Source organism: Daphnia magna, linkage group LG7 (genome assembly GCF_020631705.1).
Source record: "Daphnia magna isolate NIES linkage group LG7, ASM2063170v1.1, whole genome shotgun sequence".
In the NCBI taxonomy this organism is placed as follows: Eukaryota; Metazoa; Arthropoda; class Branchiopoda; order Diplostraca; family Daphniidae; genus Daphnia; species Daphnia magna.
In genome coordinates this window covers 10,095,475-10,121,956 of record NC_059188.1, presented here as the reverse complement: position 1 = coordinate 10,121,956, position 26,482 = coordinate 10,095,475, and the positions used below count along the sequence as shown (strand labels likewise).

The following is a 26,482-nucleotide window of genomic DNA, read 5'->3' as shown; positions in this document are numbered from 1 at the left end:
TGGAACAAAGATATTAGACGGGAAGTAGATCTCATCACAACCAAAAAGGTCAGTTTTTTTTCCCGACTGAGAGCTCATTTCAGTCTGGCAACACTATGAGCCTTTTCAGTTGGGCTTCGGGTTTTTACTCATTGCGCTTTATTTTAGAAAAAAAGGTTGCACAATATGGAAACATGAGCGCATACACATATAAAAAGAGCTAAGCTTGCAGGCAGCAGGCTATCAAATAATAATTATGACAGCGCTAGAAAGCCTAAAAAGACTGTAATAAGGAATCGTGGAATAAAAAAAAGTAGAATAGGAGAGTATACAAATATAAATGTATAACACAATGTAACGTACTCACGGGACGGGAGGGAAATAAAGCGAGTAAGGGTGTCGAGGGTGTCCGGCAACGAGCTATTGCCAAAATTGCTGAAGTTGTTCATGGAGACATGGAAAAATGGCGTCTGTCAGTGAATCCTGTAACGCCGTCCATGATAATTTCTTGGCGTCTCAGGATAAAGTCGGCCTAATGCCGGCCTTTTATCAGGTAAATATTCATTGTGAAAGTATGTCTCATATTTTATGTGTTGTTTGGATTACCTACGTATTTTGCACCGTTATTTAAGCGTCGTTCTTTGACCACATCTTCATTGTATTGGAAGTTTCTCAAAGCTTGCTTTGTTATTTTTCAGTTGATTTGATGTCTCCCAATATGGGCTTTGTTCTTTATTCCATACAAGCTTCCCTTTGGTTATTGTTCACTGATTAAAAAAAACAATTTTGAACACTTCTTTGAGTTTTATACCAAGTGCTTTGATTTGTTTATGTTGAACATTGGCAAAGTGATTCAACTTGAGAACTAGAAGTAGCATGCTTTTTTGGACTGCCTGTTGTCTTGTTTTGTTTTTTTCTTTATTTATATATGTGGATGTGTTGATGCAAACTTATACAGGTACTTCAATCTTGCCTTAAGGATCCTGACAAGAATTATCAGGAGAAAGTAGATGCACTTCTTAGAGCGTGGGAGACATTAGCTTCCTACACCAACCAGTCTTCCCCAAGAGATAATGTTGATTATCTCACAGAAAACTTGTACAGGTATATGTGATCATAATTATTTTATGCTTTGAAACCTGCAATAATATTTGGTTGGTTGTATAGGGATACGCTTATGCTGGTTTTACGAGGAGAATGGAATAAACTTCCACAAGCAAACAAAACACATCTAAATGTCACCCTTCAGAACACCATCTCCAACCTGTCTAAAACACCCGCCTATACCCTATGCCAGCATGTGATCCGCGTGGTCAATAACCCATGGAACGATCCGACACTGAAAAAAATCATCGACGGTGAATCGATCAGTGAATCAGAAGGTCAGAGTTGATCTTTTTCGCATGTGGCATTTACTCAACTTTCATGATCTTTTCAGGGCTTGAGTTTTGTTTGGCGGAAATGCCAACGCTTCTGACCATCCGCCTCGATAGGCTATGCGATGATAAGTGCAGAGACATCGCGCTCAGACTAGTGGCAGTCTATAGAAAATGCTTACAGGACTCTTCAGATTCTCGGTTTTTGGAGTCTTGTGCAGTGTCATTTCAAGAACAGTGGCTAGATTTGCACATGGCGCTACTCTACAGTTTCAAAAAGAAAGAAGAAGTTATCGCAATATTAAAGCAGCACTCGTTGGAAGACGGCTATAACTTAGTAAAGCGCCTCATCGACAAGCATACGTCGCAAATCCATGCACAAAGTAGCGGGAGTAGTGGTATTAACCGAATCTGGCGGCATCACAGTTTGAAGACTGCCGAATTTGCTAGCCAGTGTTTGCTTACCACGGCTTTGATTATATGTCCTCCTCCGAATTGCCTCTCATCACTAGCCATTCAGCTTGTGAACCTGCAAAAGACGATCGGTAACTCAAGCCAAACGGTGATCGACATGCTGCATACATTGGTAGATCAGAATAAACTAATGACATCTGCCCACATGTATATTCTTTGCGCGACGCTTTCAGAAGAGGTAATTAATTAAAATATAAGTTATACAATAAGCATTTTCTAACCTTGACCTTTTTATTCTGTTTGCAAACAAACCAATCCTTGTAGCTTCGCGGTGATTTAAAGTCATTTTGTATAGAGCTCTATGTCAGAGCGGTGGCGGTTGATCTCAACGACTTGGAAAATCGAAAGTTAAATCCAGAAGGAAGTGGAGTAAAAAGTGGTGAAATTGGTTTAGCAGTTGTGTTCTCTAAATTGGCCGAATTGGTCCGTGCCAACGTGAGAATTTGCAGAGAGATCGCATTGACAGCCTTCTCACTTCATCCCACCAAGGAGCGCTATGATAAGCTGGTAGAGCTGGCGGCATTGACAATTGAACACGGATTCAAGTTGGAGTCGGTTGCAACTACCGGAGGAGAGCCATCTTCATCACTAACGATCACTGACTTCAGCCAAGCAATTATGGAGCATGGCCACGGTGCCGTGGTCGGGGAACCGCCACCGGGAAGTGGTGGAGGTCCGGGTGGTGGCATTACGAATGACGAAGCTCGCGATGAAAGCGAATCCCTGAATTCTACCTTCGTGAGTGTCAAAGAAGCATTAGAGGATGCGGATAGCGGAGTGGACTTGAATGACATTACCAACGGTATAGGAGAGCAAGAGATCGGAAGCCCAAGTACGCTATCCCAGGAGGAGGAAACACAATCCCCGTATTCTGATTCTGCTGCTGCCATCTTGGGTGTATCGAAAGCTGTCATAAACGATCTTGCCAGTGTGGTGCACAGTGTGCGGTGGGATGTGCTTACTTGGAAAATTGGATGGGAGCAGTTGAAACCTCTCTGCCGGCGTTATATGTCCGATCAGGAAAATATGCGTTCTGTCACCAAAGAGCTTCTATTTCTCAAAATTGATTACAATCGGTTTAAAGACATGCCGCGACCTGAACGGGATGAGTTTTGGGGTATCGAAAAAGGATATGAAAACTGCATGGAGCCAGTGATGGAAATTGAAGAAAGAAGTCGGCCCCGCGTCAAATCGGAACCCAAACGTCAAAAGTCGAAACATTCATCACGGCAGGCATCTGAAAGTTCCAGCCCGTACGCGGATGAACTGGCTGAGCGCAAAAAAGTACTCAAGAAGAAGACTTGGATGCGCAAAGTGACGCTGTCGCTCAAAACCTCTTCCGATTCCGATAGTAGTATCGGTTTCAACCAATCAAAGTTGAATTCTGAATCTAACTCAACCCCGGATGGTGTCAAAAGATCTGCAAGGATCAAAGCTAGCAAGGTTTGTCAATTCGATTCGATTCGCAATCGTCGTTTCAAACATTTCCAGTCTGCCAAAACATTAGAAATAAAACACGTTTATTTGACATTCATTTTCATTCCAGAAAACCAATACCGTATCTCGGGGTTCATCTCCTCTTGTGAAAAGATTACGAGAAATCAGACCAGATTTTGGCAGTGCCAATCAATGGCAAGATTCTTGTCCAGTCACACAAACCACTCGATCTCCTCTCTGCGAGTCGGCAGATTTATCCAGCAATAATGTTGTACAGCAGCAGCTTCAATTGTCTCGTTGTTCGTCGTCTTCTTCCTCTACTTCGTCGTCTCCTTGCCACAACGCCGCCGATCATTTCGCACCCATGCTTAGCACATTGGATATGCAACCCAAAGTCATTTTGACGAGAACGCCAGTCAATTCGCCAGGACCTTCTCCGGTCAAGAAACCGAACAGCGCTACCAAGATGTTCCCGGGAGCAGATGGAATTTTCGGCTGTCGCGTTCTGTTAGAAAAACTTGATAAAATACACGCCGGCGTGGAACGAACCATGACTAACCTCAAAGGCCTTGATCATGTACAGGTACGCAAATTATTCTTCATTCGTCTAGAAATGAATACATGAAAGCTCTTTGTGTTTCAGGTCAGACCACCTCCTACCGCCGTACACATGGTGCAGCTACGCAACCTGCCCGCCAACAGTCGACTCGCTACTTCTAATGGATTACCCAACAACGCAGATGGGAACGGTGATACCAGTGTCAACAATAATGGTAGCGCGGCGAGTGTCCACCGACAAGAGCAACAGCAGGAACAACATCAACAAGAAGAAGCCAGTAAAGCGCCCACTTCTTCTGCATCTTCCTCCTCACCTGGTAGCGGTGAAGCACCGCCGTTCACAAGTACACCAAGTGTCCAAATCACTGCTGCACCATCTGGCAGTGGCCCTGGCTCTACCAGAAATGTTGCCGATCCAGATCCAGTGACGTTAGTTTCGACTCCTTCGGTTAGCATCTTCCAAGTGGCCCATCGGCCTGCAGGCAATAATACCGGTGCTGTCTTACAGCCTGTTGCAGCCGTGACGGGTTTCAATCCGCCAAACCCCAGGGTAAAAACCCCGGTAGCTTCACGATTGCCAAAAGGTTCCAGAAACGCTGCGTCAATTGTTAGACCTTGCCTGGATGATCTGCCTTCCGTCACTTTATCGCAAATGTTGGCTCAGTCACCCAGCATCGATAGTACAGAAGCGAATTCACCTCATTCGCAGCTTGTTGCTACGTCCAACGGACCGAATCAATCGCCAGGAACGACTTCGCTTGCAACGAAACAGACTTCCCAGTCAGGAACTACGCGATCTTACACGGGTCCAGCGATCCAGGGGAGAACCAAGTATACCGCCCAGCCCAGGCGATGGTACAGTCGTCTCATCCACAGTGTCTGTTGCGAGCAACTCGCCACTTCCCTCGGATATTAGCTCTCCTTGTCGAGTTCCCTTGGTCAAATATGTTGATTTGGATATGGTGAGCAGCCCCTCGCGACCGAGGCCTGGAAGTACCACCGGGGTCCGACGTCATAGTCAGGGATCCAATTCGAACTCACCTGATCCACATAGATCCACCACAGCCAAGGGTCATCGAGCAGCAGCTGCTGGACAGAATCCATCAAGTCCTGCGTTAAGCAGCCCACAGAGTCCGGCTCTTCAAGCTCCACCTAGCCCGCTGTCGTTTCGCAAACAGCAGCAACATCATCACGTGTATCGACAACAGGAAAATAAGGTGATGACCAGCGATAGACTGGCGTCACCAAGTCACCCGTCGCAATGTTCGTCGCCATTTTCCCGGCCCATCAAGTCGTTCCCAGGTAACGTGCTAACCCATTAGAAAAATTTCATTACAAAAAAAAAGAATGTCTTTATAATTCAAGATTTGTATGTATTGTAGGATACTAGTCCGAGTCCATCAGAGGTGCTTAGCGGATCAATGTTTCCGCCAGGATTTCTTCCTTACGGCCCTTCGGGGGATGCGGGATCGAATTCGAACCATCCCGGAGCTAGCCCATCTCATGGAGCTGCAACATCCGCCAGTCGCCTATCCAATTTCGGCGCAATTTCGCCTAGTCAGTCTAATGCACCGAATTTCCCGTCAGCTCTCCCAAAGTTTGGACAGGCTTTCGGAAAAAAGAGCCATTTCGACGTCATGCCTGTACTAGGATCTAATGAGCTCTGCTCCAGCAGCTGCCATAACAACAGCCACATCTTTAACTCCTGTCCCGGCCTTGCAAGATCCTAATTTACAGGTGAATTCCCTTACTGTCTTGATCCAGTCGAGTTCTCCGCTTAACGCAGTAAATTATCTCCAATAGGTTACACGCATGATTAATAGTGGCTTAGGAGGCAACAGCTTTGGCGATAGCAGTCGCAGATTTGTCGAGGAATCACATAGTCAATCTGAAGAAGAAGGATTAGGATCCAAACTTCACTCGCTGCTGGAATCCGCCCTCAACGGACAGATCAGCCGATCACCCACAAGAGGTCTCCCCCAAACCCAGCAATTAGTGACGGGCAACCCTGAAATGCTGCTGTCGGACTCGGCGCCTTCCATCAGTCCTCTCGTAGGCGGAATGGACTCCCAATCAGGAAGTGATATGGCCGGCAGTGGGGGTTCTTTATCGGAACAGTTGCGCGAATTCGAGTCGGTCTTTGAACGTGTTGCTGCTAGCACTGGAGGCAGTCACTTGCAGAATCAGCCAGATCCTTGGTCGGAACTTGCCAATCCCGATGATGGATCGTACATGGGAGTCGGTCCGGTTGAATTTTTAGCACCATCATCCACCTTTTCCGAATCGATGGACGTGTCTGAAGCGTCTCCTACTTCGCCGAATTCTGCCGACGGCCCTTTGTCGTGCCAGCCGGAAGAGGGAGGGTCAGTTTCAGCGGTCCCTGTCAACGGGAAAGGTGCGCCACTGATGCAGCTCCTCACCGTCGCCTCAGCTGCCCGCCAAGCGTTGGAAGACGAAGAAGAAGGAAAACGAAATCGCCACTCCGTCTCCGATAGCTTGTCTCGAGGTCAAGGTGGAGCCCATCGTGGAAGAAGCGATCAATGATGAAACGGGTGATAACAAAGACAGGCAAGACCAAGGAGAATTGACCGACAATCAGCACATCTCGGTGCTGTTCCCCACCAGCAGGGTAGTGTCACTTTCAACCGTTTTCTCGGGATCTATTATGGTCAATACAACGGAAGCTAGTCAACCTCCTGCCACGCCGTTACCTAGGAGCACGACGCCGCCGATAGGTTCCGTTAAACCGGAAGTACCGCCCAAAAATAATCGAAATAAAAGCTTTCCCGAAATCAAGCCCGGTAGTCAGTCCAAGCGCTAGCGGAAACACGACTCCAAACAAAGCGACGCCAGTAGCAACGACATCGGCTGCTACTTCATCAGCGAGTCCGGCTGCTAATAAAGCTCCTCAAAAAGCGCACGATGACGAACACACAGTCCTTAGAGTTCAAGCCATTTTGGAAGAATACAAAGAACAGTTGAGAAACTCACCTGATCTTCAGAATAAGCCGGCTCCGCGAAGGTAATCATTCCGTTGTGTCTCGGTGGTTCATTATCATTGCATTCTAATCTGTTATCTGATTTGGTTGATTTAGACGTTCCAATCCTCTTCCGTCTCCAAACGCGACGCCAAAGAGGCGAAAGTCGGTGCAGAGTAAGGTGAAGTTACTCTCCCACCATGCACGGCCTGCTGAAACAAATTCAGATGGAACGCCAAATGCTAGCAGCAGTGCAGATTCCACGCCGACCACGATGACCGAACAACTGTCCGGATCTTCAAATACGGACATTATCCCTAGTACTCATCCAGCAATAGAGTGCGTTAAAACGGAACCGACGACGTCTCCGCCAACCACGACCACCACTACTACTACCACTACTCCTCCCATAACGGCAGCAGTCAAAGCGGAAACGCAAAAAACTGAAGGCACAACGTCTGTCCAGATGCTGAGTACATCTGCCGGAATCCAATTGTCCATCCCTGTAAGCGCTGTGGTGACCAGCAGATCGACCGCTTTAACTATTACGAATGACGGAGCGACGAGTGCAATCACTTCTATTCCACCAGGTAATCTTGGTATGTTTTGGACAGGTTATCTTTTAGTGTATTCTGTCTAGTTTCTAATGCCAATTGTTTTTTCCTTTTTAGGAACAGGAATAGCTACGACAGTCACCGTTTCGTCAGCTTCGGCAGCTTCGGCAACTCCACTTACTTCGTTAGCCGGCGTGTCGACTGTTCCTATTGGCATGCTTCACCAACAGCTACTTGTTCAATCCGGAGCGGGTGGTGTAAGGCAGCTTCTTTTCCCGTTGAATTTTTCTTCAGCTCGCGGTGGTACATCGGCTCCCCGATATATTCAAGTGCGGCAAGTCACGATGAGCGGCCAACCAGGTGTACTCAGTTTCCCAGCTCGATTCGGAACTCCGATCACAATGCGAGCTGTTGCGCACACTGCCGTCAACGTGACGCATCCAGGCCAGCAGCAGACTCAGCAAGGTCAGGAGCAGAACGCCACGTTTCCCGCCAAATCTGTTGTGACTGGAGACACGCATGTCATACTCTCTTCCGAGATCCCAATCGCCAACCAGGTAGGCCCTTAATTAATCATCCAGCTATGCACTTTTGTTCTGACGTTTTTCTATTCGTTGAAGTCTTCCGCTGGTGGTACTGTGCCACAGAGGAATCCCTCGTTTAGCGCAGAACTGGAATCGACAACGACATGCTCAGCGCAGGCGAGCACTCCAAAGTGCGAGGCTATTTCAGTAGTTACTGTTCCAGTTACCGCACCCACTACGACTAGTGTCCTGAGACTGGTACCACAGTGCGTGCCAACAGTCAATAGGGTTAACCTGCCCGTTCCAGCTGGTATTGACGCCAATGCCTTGTTGGCGACGACTGCAACTTCCACCTCCACCCCACCCTCGGTGCTGGCCCCTGCAGCTGAGGATTCACCAACTGTCGCCGCTACCGTCGTGGAGGAGGCAGATCATGGCAAGTGGAGTGATCAAGGTACGCCAAGCGGCTCCAGGAAATTCAGTGGATGGATCGGGGACACCAGCAGCCGATGAAAAACTTCTCAATGACGCAGAGACTGGCGTTTCCGAATTTTTGCCGTGTGCCGATTTCATGGGACCGGGAATTTCACCTTCGCCTTGTTTCAGCCTTTCAGATTCACCATTAGGTTTACCGTGTTTTATCGTAAGCTTTTCTTTTTCCTCTTAACAATCTGTATCTCGAAACAGGATCGCAGAACTCGTCGCCAGTCACGTCACCGGCCACCTTCCAGGCGTCTTCAACCGATGAGGATTCCAACGGGCTAGTTACATCTGGTGACGGAGATTTGGCTCTGTCAGGTGGTCCTCGGAAAACATCCAAGTCAAAAATATTAAAGCGAAACATTAAGCCCCGTATGGTCATGGTTCGCAAGGATCATGGGGGAATGGAGTATCGGCGGATGAGTGACGGTGAAGGCGGGCCGGCCGTCATACGCAATGATCGGCGTACGTTAGGCAAAAGGTTGGCCAATAAGCAAGCCGCCATTGCCGCGGTGGCCGCTGGAGCCGCAACTGATTGCATCAACTCGCCTTCGCCCGCCCAGCCTGAAAGTCGGGAAACGTTGCCCAACGCTCAATCATCTCCATCCTCGAAGCTTGTTTCTGAAGATTCTGAATCTAACAGAATGGTGGTCCAAGGCAAGTGAATGAAACAATTTTGCTGTTTGCATTGCAAATCTTAACACATTTTTCTCCTTTTTCATATGTTGGTCCAAGTAGCCGTCAGGCTTGTGATTAAAAAAGAAGGGGACATTTCCGTGGTGACGTCAAAAGTAGAGTCGGCGACGACAACAACTAAACAAGCGGAATTGACAAAGAGTGAACTGATGAAACCGCGACAACAAGATCAGAACGACTTGTCTTCCACGTCCATGTCTGTTGAGGCCATGAGTAGCGACCCCTCGATTAAAAAAGAACCACCAAACGAGGAGGATACTAATGCTAATACGGCATCAACCGATACCTCAGTTGAGATGGATGAATACATTGTACGACCTAGACGTTGCGGTCGTTTGCAGAAAGAGGAAGTTTTAAATCAACACGATCCCGATGTCTGTCCTCTAGGTGAGTGATGTTTGGCAAGAACAATTTTAAGATGGTTGTTGAGCGATCATTTTCCTCGATTATAGAACGCGGTAAGGCGAAACGTAGATCGTCGGTTCGCACCAACGTCAAGAAAAATTGCCCGTGTTGCGTTTCCGTCAGCGAAGGTCGCAAACGAACTAAAAGTGAACCACTTGGCGTGGATAACGCGTCTCCAGAACACACAGGGCCTGCCAAGAAAGCCCTTGTCAACGCACTGGCATCTTGCGCTGCGGCGGCGGGTATGATTTCGACGACAGCCTCTACGACCGCCGTATCGACATCAGCTCCTACCCCAGCTCCTACACCAGCTGCCAACAGACCAAAAACGACGAAAAAATACGCTCAACGCAAAAGATGAGGGTTTGCTCCTCAGTCGCTGGCATGCGCTTGCCCCCTTTCTAATTGATAAGTACTCTTTTCTCTTTTACTGCTACTAAAGAAAACCAACCAAACTGTCATCGAGACATTCCCGCGGTCTAATTTCCCCACCATCTAGTCATTTAAGATTATGTTCGTCATCTGATCCGATTTGACGTAGAAAGGACCTCTTCGTGCCACTGATATTTTCACTCGATCCCCGTTTTTTTGTCCATACAGCGTAAAAAAAAAAAAAAAAAAAAAAAAAAAATGTGTCCCAAAATTTTGACCTTTTTCACCCTCTCATCCTCGTTACGGCGTTTCCCTAGCTTTTGCGTCTCCAAATTTATACAACTGAGCGTTTGTCGTGACCCTGTCGTTTAGGTTTAGAATTAAGGTTTTGCGTTTCTCATATAAATTTCCTTTTTTAAGAACCGAAAAAGTTAGTTTCCGATTTCCCTTCGCCGTACCTCTTCCCCTTTGCAGTTAAATCAAGTTGAGTGTATCTCACGTCTTCATTGAGCTCTCGAGTTTTCAAACTCCCTGCTTTATATCAGTGTCGAGTAGTACTCTCCCACTCCTCCCTGGATAGGGATTTAAAAAATTAAAAACAAGTAAATATTGGAAACAAAAAAGAAAAGGTGGGCAATTTCTGTCTGTTCTTTTGGTTGTCGTGACTTGTTTATATTACCACCTTCGTATAACTACTACGCCCACCCGAGAAGAAGCTATTCCTTGAAAGGTTTCATTTCGCTTATTATGACGATGGAAGGGGTTCTATTGCCAGCCTGTGATGGATCACGTGCTCAAACACACACACAAAAAGAAAAATTGACAACAGCAACCTGTGGGAACTTAGCTAAGGAATAAGAGTTTCAAAAACGCCGAGCGTGTGACGATGAGAATGAAGATAGAGAGTGTTGAACATTTTGGTGTCCTCCGGCCACACATAAAATATCGTTATTTCTTGTTTAAGTGTTAGGAAAAGAGGAAAACAAAACAAAAATAAAAACGCAAATGAAGCCGATTGGAAGTCGTCGTTCTGTTCCACTATCTCTCTTTAAATCTTGTATCTTCTCTTTTTTACACACATTTATCTGTGTCTGCAGGTCACGCCAAAACGGGGATTTTTCTACATGTATTATAGCACATTTCCATTGGTGACTTGTCTTGTGTGGAAAGCCGTGTTTCAGTTTAATTTTTCTTTATTTTTTTTTTTGTTTGTTTTTCTTTATTATTACCTTTTTTTTTAACTTCTTTGTCCTTTTTTAAAAATATTTATTAGTAACCGAGTTGTGTTTATTCTGACTGGAAAAAGAAAAGGTTACAAAATGAGCCAATTCGAGAACTAAATTTACCCCTGTATGTGTTATAAACGTCTTGGTCACCCCGTCTCTGCTGTTGGATGTCTAAAAATGACTTTTTACTTCTTCTTGAGAAAGGGGATTTTTCCATTCCTGAATTACTCGACATTTCGTGAGCATAAATTCGTGTGTGTTGATTTTTGTACGTTTACTTATTTCACTGTAAAACGCGGCATTACCTTTTTTTGTGTTTTGATCTACTCCCACCTGGAATTCTCTGTCCTGAACTGTGCCGTATTGCCCTCCCTCCCTAATGTCTCATTAAAATTCGTATGTTGAATGTGCAACACATTCTGTTAATTTTTTTCCGATGTCAATTTTGTCCGGCTTTTCATTGCTCGTAACAAACGAATATACTCGCTGGAAAGTTGCGTTCTTTGTCAGTTGGTGAATTCGGACAGCAGATTTAGTCACCCATTTGAATAATAGGTGACTCTGTAGGGAATCGAACCCTTGACTTTCAGCACGCTTAGCCGATGCTCAACCATCCAGCTATGGGTCATATCAACTTTCCACTATTTCGCCTTGTTATTTAGGGTAAACCTATGTACTTTGAACTATAATGTTAAATGGAAACCTCCAAGGTAAATGGATGAAATATTGTTTCACTTCACAAACTGTTTGAGTGGCATATTATGAGCTGCCATTTTACTAAACTAAACTATAAATGAGAATGGTATGTATCAACCAAAAGCAAGAATTAACACTGTGATCCAAATACTAATCTAACTATATTAAATTAATCACCCCTAATCTTAAATTCAAGGATGCACAGGTTTGCTATTTGTTGTTTCATAATGCTTGTATTGATCTTCTTTTCACAGACTACAAATACAATCAGCTGCAGTCAACCCCAGCACTGCCGCAATTGGTTGCCACAAGGTAGATAACTATGATATAATTATGAGAACCTGGTGAGTTTTTGTAAGGCAAAGGTTCAAAACATTTAAAGAGAACAATCTCTTCAAATTCCCTACAATTATCAATCTAAATCAGGGAAATGTGTAGTAAGATTTTTAAAAAACTATAATCAATCACATAAGAACCCAATGTGTTTAGTAGACATGTTCCTCTCCAGTAATGTCTCTTTCCATTTGGGAAATGGATTATGATTTCTCATAAAGCCATAACAAACTTCTGTTTCACTACCAACATTGTTAAACATTAGACAATAAAAGCAAGGCCTGTAGAATGAGGAATCAGAAGATCAGAATGGTCAAACACTCGACTTCTCCCTCGCCAAATCGGTAGAAGAAACATTTATTTTGCTTCCTTACTGCCCTAAAAACTAATTTCCTTTTAATAATTCTCACTTAAGTGCTCACGTCAACGCGACTCCTGGACTAGATCGATCAACTATTTCCAAAGCAGACGAACTGTTCCACAAAATCTTGCAAATTGTTTTAAAAGTACTATCACTGGCATCGTCATCTAGTAGAAAATTCGGTCAGATCAAGTTAAAAAAATAAGCCTTACTTATCCTTTTTTTCCAAATAACACGTATGTTGTTAAAAATTTACATGATTTGGATTCGTAATTCAAGGACAATTACAAAAACACAATACAATTTACAAAAAGTCGGTTTTACTTCTCTTATGGAGAGGTTGGAGCTTAAAGGATTTTCAAATTTTCTAATTCCAAATTTCAGATTTTGCTTGAAATATATGATTTCGATTCAGAATTGAATGAAAATTGCGGAAATCCAGTTTATTTTTCTATTGGCCTTAAAATTTTGAAACTAAACTTAAAAAACAAAAAATAGAGTTGGTGCACTAACAGCACTTTGCTGTAGTTTATTTATAAAACGGCTGGTTTTACGAGAAAACCGATGACTTAATTGAAATCAACGTTCAATTTTGATTATGCCATGGCATTTTTGTCGAATTCCAAGAGATGTCATTTTTTCATATTTTGACAAAAGTGGGAAGGCTATACCCTTCCCACTTTTTCATTTTTGGCCAAATTTCAAATTTTGCTTAAAATACAAGATTTCGATTCAAAATTGAATGAAAATCTCGGAAATCAATTTAATTTTCCACTGGTCTTACAGTTTTTGAACTAAACGTATTGCTGGAAGATAGATCGTCACTAGATGGCAGTGCAAGACCTGGAATGCATGGACCTTGCCAGTTGCCATTGTTAATCAATGGCATAATCAGTAGGTGTTAAATGGCGTTCCGGTATTCACGACGTAATGGATAATGGAAATGGTTTTGTAGAATGAGTTAAAGAGAAGTTTTGAGATTACAGTTGAAAGAAGTGAAATATTTTTTAACTAAATTTGTTACACATTTAAAGTATATTAGATAATTTTCCTTCGAGATGGATGTCAAAATCCACTTGATTTGATGGCAGCACCAGGAAGTAAATGTGACTATGTCATCACATTTCAAATCATTAGTAGAATACAAAGAATACCAACAATTCCCCAGAATGAAAGGTAAAGACAGTTCAAAATATGTCATTGTTATGGTCAGAGATTTCCTAAAATTTCGTATTAACAAAAGTTTCTTTTTTGTCTTATTTTGGGTTTGATGAATGAGAATTCTTTAATGATGTGTTTTTATTAAAATATCACACTTTAACCACTCATGTAACCATACAGATAGGAGAAGAATCATAGTCTGGATTGTACCAAACTTACCACATCAGCAAACCCAAGAATGAACACGAAGAAAAACTAGTAAGTTTTTTACCTTCACAGTGTGTCATTCTGAAGCAGAGCTCCTGAAATAAAGTTGAACGTTTTGAACCGTTTCAGTCCAAAGTTCAAGTTAAGGTCTGTCGGTTTTTTTCTGCCTGTAAACCCATGATTAAAACTTATTGAAATGAAACTTATTGTTTTGTTTGCAGAGGCATTAGAAAAGAGTTGGCTTTTTGGTTAGAGTTTCTTCGACGTCCGATGCCATGCAGATCCTGTCGAGGGATCTGAATATATTTTAGCGCTCAGTCGTAATGGTGTTTACTTCCTCGACGTAACAACTCACATAATTTAATAACATTGTGCTTCACAAAACTTTAATCTTCAATTTTTAATAGAAAAATTTGATAAATTATCATTATCTCGAGACTGTATCAACTCGCAAAGTCAAAGCGGAAGAGGACCCTCTTTTCATGGAGTCACCCGCATTCAATCAGATCAAACGCACGAGACATCCCGCGTTGTCTAGCAACTTACCATCCAGCTACGCATCTTTCAACAGAATGTTAAAGAGGAAAGTAATTGATGTAATGCCGACTCGATGATTTCCGTGCAAGATGAATGTTAAATCCACGGAGATCTCGTAAGCAGAATGCAAATGACTATGTCATGTCAAACCATTAGCTGAATACAATGAATACTATCAGTTCCCTAGAACGAGAGGTAAGGAAGCACGAATCTTTATTGTATATATTGATAGGCAAACGTTTATATGTTGATTCATGTTTCGTATCCTTTACATAGGTTAATAATCATACTGAATCAAAATAGGTACATACTTGAACGAGATTTTTAAATGGTAACAGTTGGAAACCCATGAGGAAATATCGAAAAACGATATCTTCACGTTACCTTTAGACGCTGATTCGTCCCGAAGATAAAATATATATATAAAAAAAATAAGTTATTTTTATAAATTGAAGTGCATATCTGGGCTCCCTTCTTTTCTGTGGCCCCATTTCCCCTTGACTCGTAATAAGCCCGTAGGGGGTCATGCCCCTACTGTGATCAGCAGTAAAGGTTGTGAGTGCGCTGTCCGGAAAGGGGACGTGGGGGTCCTCAAGTTCTATGAGATCATTGGAGGGCGAAGAGGCTACCCACAAATCCGAATTAACGGTTAATCGCTCACGTAAAAACTTGTCCGAAACCTTCCATCCTTTTCCGGCTTCTCTTAGCCACTCCCCGGGTAATCTCCCCGGGGGTTCGGTTCAATTGAGGTAGGGGTTTACCCCCTACCTTGTTTACTTAAAAAGTTATATTTCAATGCAAAATTGTTAAAATAAATTTTTCTTTTTTCTGTCATGATAGATAGTATTTCTTCTTGGGCGATATATTTGACCTATTTTGAATTATTCTTCTTGAAACTTCCTTCGAGTAGGTGGATTTACAAATTTACCCATACAGATTAAGTTATTTTATTTTAATTTCTCTAACGTCTTTCTGTTGCCTTAGTTTATTTCTATATACACTGTTTGAAAGTGCCATTTTAACATACGTTTAATATCAGAATAATTCACATATATTTTTTCAAGACTCGGTAAGGAATCGAACCTTTACTTCCCAGCATGCCTGGCCGATGCTCAACCACAGAGCCATGAGTCACATTAATGAGCTTACTGTTTCGCTTTGTCATTTGAGGTATGTGTGCATTTAGGTGGAAATATACATAGGCTGTATACACTTAAATTATATTGTTAAATGGAAATTTACAAGGTAACTGGATGACATATTATTCCCTTTGCAGACTGTTTAAGTGGCATGTGAAGAGCTGCCATTTTACTTAACTAAACTACACATGAAAATGGTATATATCAACCAAAAGCAAGAATAAACAGAGGAATAAAATTTATCCAGTGCGATTCAACTACTAATCTAACTATTTTCAATTAATCACCCCTAATCTTAAATTCAAGGATACACAGGTTTGCTATGTGTTGTTTCATAATGCTTGTATTAATTTTCTTTTCACAGACTACAAATAAAACTAGCTGCAGTCAAACAAGGTAGTGCCGCCATTGGTAGCCACAAGACAACTTTGATATAACTACAAGAGCCTAATGAAGAATTTGCAAGGAAAAGGTTTGAAAAATTTTACGAGTGCAATCTCTTTCAATTCCCTACAATTATTAATCTACCACTTGGAAACATGTAGTAAGATTAAAAATAAACTATAATCAATTGCATAATAACACAATGTGTTTAGTATAAATGTTTGTGTACAGTCAAGTCTCTCTCTTTCCATTTGAGAAAGGGATTTTGGATTCTCATAAAGCCACAACAAAGTTGTGTTTCACTACCAACATTGTTAGACATTAGACAATAAAAGCAAGGCCTTTAGAATTATGAATCAGAAGATCAGAATGGTCAAACAGTCGACTTGTCCCTTGTCAAATCGATAGAAGAAACATTTTGCTTCCTTACTGCCCTAAACACCAATTTCCTTTTAATAATTCTCAGTAACGTGCTCACGTCAACGCGACTTCTGGACCAGATTAACTATTTCCAAAGCAGACGAACTGCTCCGCACAATCTCGTCCTTTGTTTAGAAAAAAGTACTGTCACTGGCTCGCCATCTAGTAGAAAATTCAGTGAGATAAAAAAAATAAGCCCGACTTTTCTTTTTTTTTCAATAACAGGTATGTTTCAGGTACCATAACAGGTATGTTCATCGAATTCCAAGTCAAAATTCTAGGCCCAACTCTTTTTAAATAAAAAAATCGGTCTTACTTCGATTATGGAGAGGTGGGTGGGTTTCAAATATGGTCTCAAAGTGGGTGGTGCCTTCATCACTACTGCATATTTTCAAGACATCTAGGGGAGAAATAACCAACTCCGAATCATTTTCTTGGCTATATCAGCTGTGCTGTCAGCTGTTCCATTTCGCGTGGTGTCGGACCTGAGGATGGTAGCTCGAAATTGACGTCTCCTTTTTTGAAATTCCACAACCAATTTCGTGTGCTTGGACATGGATTTTTTGAATAAAATCCATGTTAAGTTGTGAAAGGTATTATTCAATAATTCTTGTCAAAGAATCATTTTACCACACATATTCTTAATTATTTAAAGGAGAAGTATGGCTTGGTTTCACCAGCACGTTTTCATCTCCGTTAGGCAAATACACCCATTTTGGTAGCAAAGGTGCTACATAAAGAAAGTATTTAAATTCATGCAGGTGCCATTAGGTGATGTTGAAATTTATCATTGACTTTAAGTTTTGTAATTGTACTTTCAGGTCTTTCATCTCTGGGATGTACCTGATATGCTGTGGTAGATGCAGAATCATTCTGTGATAAAAAGGAATGCCATCAATGCTCTGTTGTCAGTGTAATAAAAGATTATTAATATCATATTTGCATTGGTAAATTATTAGCTCACAAGCAATAAACCAAGAGTAGTCAAAGATCATTTTGGTCTAGTCATTGTTCATTACCGAGTAATGGATTTTGTCATGTTGTAAAGGTCCCTGAACAATCAGAATTTATAACAATCATTGTAAACTACTGTTTATAGATTCTTTGGTTAAGACAAAAAAAGCAATGTCTGTTAGTTTCTGAAAAGGGAAGTTAACCTTCCTTCTTTTTCTACGGCTTGAAATTTAGAAAAACTTTTGTATAGTCATCAAACATGATTGTAAAATGAGAAAACACTTCATAATATAAAATGAAATACAAAGCAAGAAAAATTATACAGGAATTTTTTTATTGTCCCTCCTCCACCCATCAATTCCACCACTATTTTACATAATACTTTACATACACAAAATTACATACACAAATAAACAAACATTTACACTAAGTTAACCCGTTGGCTGCCAGGCCACGCAACCCGTAGGTTGCTGTAACTACAGTTGCTACGCATCACGTCAGAAGGATCGCGAACAAGGTGGGACTTGTCCGAAGACAAGTCCGGGTTGGTACGATGATAGAAACCATTCCGGGAATGCACACCCCAGGAATCTATCACCGCACCGACAAAGAGAGTCCCTACTGGTGCATTGCCTACGGCGCCTAAAGGCTTGCTCAAAGCCTTTAGGCGCGGCGACTGTTCCCCCCATGCATGGGGCAGAACAGCGCCCGGTCCCTATAAGCTAAAAAAAAATGGGACGCAAACGGGGTGGCAGCCAACGGGTTAACTTATACACTAAAATGCAAAACAAAACAATACCAGGGCGACGATCCACGGTGAACTTCCTCCATCACCGCGGGCTGTCTGCTGAACTGTCTGCTTTTTGGCTATCTTTTTTGTGTTGCTAAGCCCAGGCGTTCTTATAATAAAAAACAAAGATATTAGCATTTTAAATGTCATGAAGCAATACTGAATGGAACTTACTAATTGCTGGATCGAGGACGGCGGACGATACGAAGACAACGATGACGCAAAGGAGAAGGCGTAGACGAAGACAGCGATGACCCAAAGGCGAAAGCGTAGTGGAAGACAGCGATGAGGTGAAGGCGAAGAAAGAAGAAAGCAAAACCGTAGTTCTGATGGTGGATTTTGTACCGGTGTGAAGAGGAAAATAGGGTAGTTCTAAATGAATGAAATAAGGCGAAGGCGAAAAAAAGCCTTTTTAGATGAGGAGCGAAATGTATCCGATATAACCAAAGCTGAAAAAACAATTCAACTTACGCTTATGATCCAATTGGGTTGAAACTGAATAATTTGTTGAGATGGTAATTTTGCAGAGAAGGAAGATGAGAGCTGCAGTTCTATCACAGAAAATCACATCACAATAGAGCACTACACAACAGAGAAACTTAAAATACCAAATGGGATAATGGTGTTAAAGCCAATGCATGCTAGCTTGCTTAGTGGGATGAGAGGCACAAGGTGATGATCAAACCACAGAGATGAATATTCTGCACATGTCAGATAACACACATCACCATACTGTAACCCATGAACCAATAGGTAGTAATATAATTAGGTGATGGCATTCTAGTCTACAAAATTTGTGTTGTAGATCTACCTCTGTTGTCTGTGTTGTCAGCATCTTCTGTGCTTTTATTTCCATGAACTATATAGTAAAAAAGAATCATGGTAATAGGACAGCGGTGGGTAGAATGTGAATTCTCTCAGTGTGCAATAGCATGATGGAAAGTGAAGCAAGAGGGTGGCTCACAATTATATGGTTCAGTAGCTTGCTTAGCTGTTAACAGAACTAACTGTTACGGAAAAAAAAAACAATCATTTTAGTTAGTGTTCCCCCTCCAACACACATATCACATTAGATTACCTAATGGTAAATAACCTACCATAAAATTATAGTTGAATTATCCTTCGGAACGCAAAAAAGTAATAGAAATGACATACACTGATCACGTTTTATACGGAATCACACACTTCTATGGTATCGCAATGATGGATGACAAAAATATAGGGTAATTGAAAATTAGTCCACTAGATGTCTTTGGCCATTTTTTAAAGAACCTGCACTGCCATCTAGTAACAATTTATTTCAGTCCTTGAGGCACCACCTAGGCACCTACTTAGAAGCTGAACTTGAATGCCTCCCCTTAAGCGAATTAAGCCCGACTTTTAAGAAATTGAAACTCAACGGCTCTCGGTGTTCGCGAAGTTCCCGATCGCCTCCCGACTAATGTCGATTTCGGATGGCTGCACTCGGTGTAGTAGCCAGTGCACACTGGCTCGGAGCGAGAAGGGTCATGTGACGTCATGCACTCCACCGGGTTGTCAGAAAATGGAGGTTACACCAAGGCCTACTTAATGGTTAAGGCCTGTAAACTTGAATGTTCCCCTATGACGGCGAGAGGATTTGCAAAATTCCCTATCCTTTCCCCAGTCAAGAGCCAATCAGAAGAAAAAAGGAGGCGAAGACTTCGCCGTCTGGCGTTCAAAAATGCCACCTCGTAAGGATGGGAAGGTAGAAAGAAAATGGGGGTTGGGACTAGCGTTTGACGTCTTCAGCCAAACAATGGTAAGCATTTTTGTTATTTAAATTTAAGAAATAGAAAATGCTGTAGAATTTGAGTTTCATTTATTGTTTCAGTGTTCTGGCCCTACGTTCCTTATTGGCTGGATCAAAGGTATTGGTCTTCCTATTTAAACTTAAATGCAACTTTCTCTTGTTAGACAAAATTGGTTTTAAAAATTTTCCCAAAATGACTTCTATGAATGCTTTGTTATTTTCACCAGGACGAGCGATTTCACAGAGAAAAGTGTTACATGTCTCCAGATGGGGCAGAAGGAATTCAACAAGGCCCTTCAACATGAAAGTCGAGCTTGACATCTGTCGAAGGCAGTCCTTTACAAATAGATACACCGTCCACAGCCTTGACACAAACTCAACTGTGGGATAGAAAAGGCCACCACAGTCTGTAAAAAACAATAGAGGTAATGTTGTTTATGAGATTTTAAGTTTTGAAATAATATTGAGTAGTGCCCTCTCTCTTCTCAGCAATTAAATTGGCTGATCCTGATTGTCCATGCCTGAATTGTCTAAGCAATCGACATTCTTTAATTTATCTTCCGAAAAGTTTATTCTTCGGCATACTACTGGACGTGTTCTTGGCGAAAGAGCTGCTTCATGCGGTGCCGATGGTAGAAGCCGACGGATTGGCAACAGGAGGATTCTGTCTTTGGCCGCATTCATATTTGGAGTGAACGTTGCTGCTTGCTGAATATGTGGAAGAAGACGGCGTTTGTTTGAGTTATTCAGCTCGGGATCTTCATCTGCAAGAAAGAAAAGATGATGCGGTAATATAAATATTCATAGTGAGTTATAAATATAATTTATTTTCAGAAATGGGACCAAAATGGTTGTTATGAACGGGAATGTTGCAAGGAAAAATCAGGAAGAGTAAACGAAGACAGAGAAAATTTCAATTTACTGGCCAAGGGAATGCGATTCTCGTACAGAATTACAAGACCTAGGAAAGTCGTTTGTCGCCAGGTATTAAATCAAAATCTTTTATCGAATTGTACGTTGCATGCGTTAATTTCAGCAATGTTCTCTCTCCTAGATTGTAGCCTTACAGAAGCTTTGCTGGACACAGACATTAGAATTCGTCCAATTTTTACCCATGTCAATTGTGATTGATAGATGAAGAAGTCACGGATTTTATTCGATCTACTTTCCCGTACAGAGATCTGTTCCGAAGGAGATAAAAAACATCTCATCAATCGTAGAACGTCCCGGTGATCGTATATAGCTTTACAGTGTTCAGAATGTCTGTTACGTTTATTAACATTTTATTTTTTATTTTTAAATGTAACAATTTTTAATGAGAACAATACATTTTCTGCTTTAAACATATAACAAAATTACGCGTTGGTTTGTTTTTCCACTTGTCGGGTACCGCATCACATTTAAGGCGCATCGAGGAATTACCGTGCATCTAATAGCTTCTAACACCGTTCTTTGATTCCATTCTCAACCCCTAATAACAGTTCCCTGCCTTTTTTATTTCCGTTTAAGTCGTGAACACACGCTGAAACAAGATTTTTGTACATTCGACAGGTTCGAAAATAGAACGAATGATATTTATTTGATTGTTATGCATGTAAAAAATATATCCGTTTCATAACTAATTTCCCTTAATTTTTTGCTTATTTTTTCATTTCATGCCTCAATATTTATTTTTCAACGAGTTCGATTCTGAACGCCAGATGGCGAAGTCTTCGCCTCCCTTTTTCGTCTTATTGGCTCTCACAGGGGCAGGGATAGGAATTCTGGCTACACCTGTCGCCTTCATGGCAGTAGATACATGTTTACAGGCCTTAACCATTAAGTAGGCCTTGGTTACACTCGAACACTTTTTTCACTTTTTACGCCGGCTGGAGGAAGTAGCAGACGAAAGAAAAAAAGAATCCTATCACTAAACTACACGCTCTCTAAACGATGAGGCGCTAAAACATTTATAGATAAAACTGTAGTTGCTCGAAGGGTCAGCCTGCACTGTTGATAGCAAAAAAACTACGGAATAAGAGCTGCACACCCTAACGCATGCAATTAAAGTAGTTGAAATCGTTAGAATAATACAGCTTTTTTTTCACTTTTTGCAGGTTGTCAAGAAAATTTTCCAGAAGTAACCGGAAGTAGCCAATATCTCCGGAAATAGTAATCCCATAAAAAAACAAGTAGGATTTTCGTGATCCTTATCAAATTTGGGTTTGAAATGACGTGTTTTTAGCCAAAAGTCGGATTTGACCAAAATCGCGATTTTTCATGAACAATTTGCGATTTTTGACAATTTTCGGGTATTTTGATCTGTTACATGGAGTCGACCCCAAATTTGACGAGGATCACAAAAATGTAATTTTTTTTTCTGGCAGACCAATAAATAAGGAGTTATTTGGCATTTAAAAACCAGAAGTAAAATCGGAAGTTGAAATTTATGAAATCTACAAAATGAGCTTTGTTCTCCTTTAAATGGTTAACACGATTTTGATAGTTGTAAAAGTAAACCATTGGTAATAAAAGCTATGCGGTGTTTTAAAAACTCTAAAAGTACAATTTCAGCCCTGACACCTAAATAGACTTGAATCGAAAAATCATACATTTAACACGATTAAACACCTTACTTACTTCGTACTCAGAGAAAACCTGCAACCGAAATATGACAGTACTTGTCAAAACAATTTTTCAAGTTCTCTTTCAATGGTTCGTCTGCTCACGAACTGTCGCGCATGCGTGAATGAAAATGCCACGAGGAATTTTCGAGGGAGTTTCATACTTTTATAACCCTCGACTTATCCATCTTTTGATATTCTTCATGGTTTAACAACAAGTATCATCAATAAATCCCCCTAAAAAGTGAAGATACCTCTGGGTTTTAAGAATAAAGATTGGGTGCCCCTGCCAGGCACAGGTTCATTGGGCAAAGCAAACGAATGAGTCCATCCTTAAAACCGTCATGTGACGCTTCTCTTTGCAGTACCTTTTTCAATTACCAAATACGTTTGAGCTGGTCTTTACTTTTAGAAGTCTAAGTACCCTGGTACAGTCATACTTTATGATATCACTCTGAATATATCTTAACAATTGGCGAACATATACCACATTTTCTGAATGTTCAATTTCAGGAAATGGCATAACGCCTCCAATGGCCTTCCCAAAAGAATTAGATTAACAATTGGGCGAAAAAGGGTAGAGGGAGAGCAACAACTACCCACCTAATAGCTGAACACTGTTTAATTTGTTCGACGAAAAACAACTGCACCCATTATTTCCAACAAATGTGCATGTACATTTATGTCATTTAAGGAATAGTCAACAATTCATCACGTGAACTTCTCTTTAAAATCGAGTTTAAGAGATTTTCACAAGACGACAAAGCTGATTGATTTTTTAATTTCAAAAGTCTATACTGAATTCGCTGTTCATAATATTTCCCATCTGAATCTGGTCAATGATACAACTCTGTATCCGTGTCCTATAAAGAGTGCGGAGATGATTTGCCTAAGCAATGTTCGTAAATCCAATCATTCCCACTCCGTTGTCCCGGGTGGTTTTGCCTTCAGGTTATACAAGACCCTGGAAATTCTTGGAACAGTTAAGATGGCTTCAACCATCTTGTCTTCAACCAAATAAGCGGTAACCATGTATACACGAAGATCAGTTTTTAAATTGTACCACTTTTTACATACCTCTTGGGGCAGAAAAGTATCAGGAATTGCAGGAAGTCCAATTATAAAATCCTGTGAATGGAATGGTCGAAAAATGACTGATCGCTGGTATGATGGAATGCGTTGACTCGAACCGCGATCAAGACGATTGGCATCTTCTTCCAAGCTTCTTTTTCTGTCTTCTTATTCCAAATCCCGTAATATTTTATTTGCCAAATAATCCGCTTCCCTCAAAGTCACCAAAATGTTACTCATTAAGTAGGTAGGTGTAACGTCTGTCACCGATTCACGCACAGCCTTTCCGAATATGTAGCAAAACATGGTTTACATTATTGGTTGCCATGCTGGCATAATTGACCATCAAACGAATCAGCAATTGCGTCTCACCAAAATCAGCTACCATGAACGGTTCTTCGGCGCAAATTATTTAGTAAAATTCGTTCGACAGAACTGTGTGTGACCATTTATATTCAGCATATTTATAGCAAGCCTGACTTGAAGTATGGCAACAGTGCCATACTAAAGAAAGGAAAGGAGGGTGTGGGTGAAGCCTATGAGGTTCCAAACGCGCTTAAACTATTCAGATCTTTTTTGCTCTAGCATAGCAAGCATGGCTAAGCATAGTAGTCAAGCGTTCTCGTAAGTCGAGTTCAGTTCGAGTTCCGACTCTGACTCATCTTCGAGTTCCGCATCTTCATCTAAATCTTTTCAAGCACCTTTTCAGACATTATTAAATTAAAGTCGAAAAGATTTGAAGTTAGCAAACGTAGGTCGTCGGTCCTCGCCAATTGGATTGTGAAGGGCTTAGGTGAGAAGAACCTTAAGGCGGCTGAGAGGCGTACAGACCTGACGTCAAGCGTGACAAAAGGCTAGTGTCAGTGCCTCTGAACTGTTCACGAACCCGAAATTGGACGAGACTTTTTACGCGGCCCTTAAATCTACAAAGAATTCGAATGCATCGATGCCCAACATTGATCAGCTGGAAAAGTGTACCGGAAGCAGACGGACGTCGTCCTGGACATGGCCAAACCTCTTCTTTTTCTTCTTGAGAGGAAAGTAAGAGAAGCGACAAGGACACCAAAGCATTAAAGACGCTGTCACTACTCTGGGCCCATCTTTTCCGTGAGATTACCCACTCCAGACGTCTCAACATCCTCTCCCAGACTCACCCAAACCACATCGGCCTACTTTCCCGTGCAGCAGAGAAACTCCCTGTTGGCGGCGAGGACCTTTTGGAACAGGTTCGTGAACGAACTCATCTCCCAAGTCAAACTGCTTCCTTGATGAATAGTTCTGCAGCGGGGCCATCAGCTACTTCAACACCTGGGAAACGTAAACGTTCACCTCCCCTTTACAAGACTCTCGCAAGGATAAGAGTAACTACAGCTTCGACCGGTATGTCAAACCTCCATTTATTTCGAAAATTGATTTGCCAATTGCCGGTCGCACTGCCCATTTTGTTGATGCATGGGCCCATTTGACTAAAGATCCGTGGGTTTTATCTACTGTTGAGTATGGGTTTGAGCTAGAATTTATTGCTGAACCCCCTTTCAACATAGTATACCGCCGAACGCATCAATGGATGCCGTTCAGCTAGATCTTTGTTCAGCTGGGTGGAGTCTCTCATCAAAAAGGGCGCGGTAGTAGAGACAGAGGAGAAAGGGGGCTACGTCAGCCGATACTTTCTTGTCCCAAAGAAAGGACCAAACGAATGGAGGCCTATCATTAACCTAAAGCCTTTGAATCAGTTTCTTTCTTGCCGCCATTTTAAATGGAAGGGATTGCCAGTTCGTCACACAGTGAGGCGGGGATTTTCTGGCTAAAGTCGACCTTACTGACGCCTACTTTACTATTCCGTTTTTCGAGGCCATCGGAAATATTTACGCTTTCGTTGGGGGCGTAAAACATTCGAGTATACATGTCTACCCTTTGGTCTTTGTGCTTCACCTTGGGTTTTTACTAAACTATTGAGAGTGGCCGTCACTTTTTGCGTCGTTCCGGGATCAGACTCGTTATTTACCTTGACGATTTGCTGATCGTGGGCACTACTACTCAAGAATGCAGCGACGCAGTAACCAAGTCATTCATGTTTTAGAATCTTTGGGATTCTTAATCAACTTTAATAAATCTGAAACAGTCCCCACGCAATGCATCGAGTACATAGGGCTTATCACCAATTCCGTCCCCATGTCGTTCGCCTCACCGATAAAAGATTTGCGACATTCGTCGGTTATGCACCGAAATTTTAAAAAGGGGAAGGTTCTCTTCGTCAACTGGCAAAGATAATAGGAACCTTAACTGGGCTTCTTATGCAGTAAATTTTGCTCAAGCGCACTTTCGTAGCTTGCAGGCTACCTTCATTTCATCTTTCGAGCCAATAACGACAATTTAGACGCCGTTATTTATCTGAATGACGACATTCGTGCGGATCTGAAGTGGTGGACCACTTCCGCCGATTTTACCTCCGGCAAACCTCTGCTTTCTCCGACCGGAGATGCGCTTATCCTCCGACGCTTGCCTCTCGGGCTGGGGGCGTTTGTCTCGACGTCAAGACGGGTGGGCCTTGGTCGATCCGAAATTGGTCGCCATATTAACAACCTAGAGATCCTTGCTGCCCTTAAAGCCCTCGAATGTTTCGCTTCTTTCTCTCTAATTGCACAATAGAGATCGGGATCGACAACACCACCGCAGTTAGCTACATTAACAACTAGGCGGGTGCCGGTAAGGACCTTTGTGACGTCTCCTGCGCATTGCCAATTTTGTGAGAGAGGAAAATTTTTTAACCGCCATTTTGTTCCCGGCACTGCGAATGTTCTCGCGGACGCAGAATCAAGACGCTCCTCTCGGCGGGCGATTGGAGACTTTCTCCAACAGCTTTCATGTCCATCTGCCTTCGTGGCCAGTCCAAGTGGACCTTTTTGCGTCAGAATGGAACCATCAACTGCCACGGTTCGTCAGTTGGTTCCCACAACCGAAATGCTGGAAAGTGACGCTTCAGCTTCCCTGGAAAG

At 42.1% G+C, this 26,482-nt stretch overlaps 3 protein-coding genes, 5 long non-coding RNA genes and 1 other non-coding gene across 20 annotated transcripts; 6 read left to right on the top strand and 3 right to left on the bottom strand.

Moving 5' to 3' along the window:
• Positions 1–396: 396 nt before the first annotated feature.
• LOC116926199 (mucin-5AC) lies at positions 397–11,556 on the top strand. The gene is given in 21 exon segments (XM_045176113.1): positions 397–532; positions 938–1,083; positions 1,147–1,361; positions 1,418–2,007; positions 2,094–3,272; positions 3,376–3,849; positions 3,910–4,623; positions 4,625–5,107; positions 5,109–5,126; positions 5,207–5,479; positions 5,481–5,561; positions 5,628–6,284; positions 6,286–6,606; positions 6,608–6,846; positions 6,920–7,392; positions 7,474–7,913; positions 7,977–8,354; positions 8,356–8,506; positions 8,568–9,017; positions 9,099–9,443; positions 9,509–11,556. Coding segments are annotated over 21 exon segments (8,031 nt in total). The 5' UTR covers positions 397–442; the 3' UTR covers positions 9,823–11,556.
• Positions 11,557–11,618: 62 nt separating this feature from the next.
• LOC116926206 lies at positions 11,619–12,763 on the top strand. Its single transcript, XM_032933018.2, has 4 exons — positions 11,619–11,769; positions 12,010–12,067; positions 12,354–12,432; positions 12,504–12,763. Exons 1-4 carry the CDS (start codon positions 11,755–11,757, stop codon positions 12,652–12,654), a joined length of 303 nt encoding a protein of 100 aa, XP_032788909.1. The 5' UTR covers positions 11,619–11,754; the 3' UTR covers positions 12,655–12,763.
• A 526-nt stretch (positions 12,764–13,289) lies between these two features.
• Positions 13,290–14,893, top strand: LOC116926198. Of its 3 annotated transcripts, XR_004395919.2 has the most exons (6): positions 13,290–13,409; positions 13,484–13,625; positions 13,791–13,964; positions 14,039–14,160; positions 14,225–14,549; positions 14,631–14,893. It is a non-coding gene; the product is annotated as an uncharacterized LOC116926198 (long non-coding RNA). The 3 variants fall into 3 exon arrangements; XR_004395918.2 differs by having other exon boundaries at positions 13,306–13,625; positions 14,658–14,893; XR_004395917.2 differs by having other exon boundaries at positions 13,306–13,625.
• A 950-nt stretch (positions 14,894–15,843) lies between these two features.
• LOC116926197 lies at positions 15,844–16,647 on the bottom strand. Its single transcript, XR_004395916.2, has 2 exons — positions 16,538–16,647; positions 15,844–16,459 (listed from the first exon to the last, which is right to left on the bottom strand). It is a non-coding gene; the product is annotated as an uncharacterized LOC116926197 (long non-coding RNA).
• Positions 16,648–16,736: 89 nt separating this feature from the next.
• LOC116926196 lies at positions 16,737–17,291 on the top strand. The gene is made up of 3 exons (XR_004395915.2): positions 16,737–16,890; positions 16,953–17,058; positions 17,119–17,291. It is a non-coding gene; the product is annotated as an uncharacterized LOC116926196 (long non-coding RNA).
• A 273-nt stretch (positions 17,292–17,564) lies between these two features.
• LOC116926195 lies at positions 17,565–19,473 on the bottom strand. Of its 9 annotated transcripts, none has more exons than XM_045176107.1 (6): positions 19,120–19,473; positions 18,853–19,048; positions 18,650–18,773; positions 18,513–18,584; positions 18,216–18,413; positions 17,565–18,153 (listed from the first exon to the last, which is right to left on the bottom strand). In XM_045176107.1, exons 2-6 carry the CDS (start codon positions 18,895–18,897, stop codon positions 18,119–18,121), a joined length of 474 nt encoding a protein of 157 aa, XP_045032042.1. In that variant the 5' UTR covers positions 18,898–19,048; positions 19,120–19,473; the 3' UTR covers positions 17,565–18,118. The 9 variants fall into 9 exon arrangements, with proteins under 9 accessions (XP_045032042.1, XP_045032046.1, XP_045032041.1 ...); XM_045176111.1 differs by having other exon boundaries at positions 18,650–18,742; XM_045176106.1 differs by having other exon boundaries at positions 19,139–19,473.
• Positions 19,474–19,679: 206 nt separating this feature from the next.
• On the top strand, positions 19,680–21,159 carry LOC123474192. Of its 2 annotated transcripts, none has more exons than XR_006648824.1 (5): positions 19,680–19,821; positions 19,894–19,930; positions 20,040–20,237; positions 20,302–20,796; positions 20,867–21,159. It is a non-coding gene; the product is annotated as an uncharacterized LOC123474192 (long non-coding RNA). The 2 variants fall into 2 exon arrangements; XR_006648825.1 differs by having other exon boundaries at positions 19,807–19,821; positions 19,876–19,930.
• Positions 21,160–23,019: 1,860 nt separating this feature from the next.
• On the bottom strand, positions 23,020–23,899 carry LOC123474678. Its single transcript, XR_006649600.1, has 3 exons — positions 23,859–23,899; positions 23,493–23,768; positions 23,020–23,422 (listed from the first exon to the last, which is right to left on the bottom strand). It is a non-coding gene; the product is annotated as an uncharacterized LOC123474678 (long non-coding RNA).
• Positions 23,900–24,024: 125 nt separating this feature from the next.
• LOC116935695 lies at positions 24,025–25,294 on the top strand. Its single transcript, XR_006649343.1, has 3 exons — positions 24,025–24,029; positions 24,126–24,966; positions 25,031–25,294. It is a non-coding gene; the product is annotated as an uncharacterized LOC116935695 (transcript).
• The last annotated feature ends 1,188 nt before the right edge of the window (positions 25,295–26,482 follow it).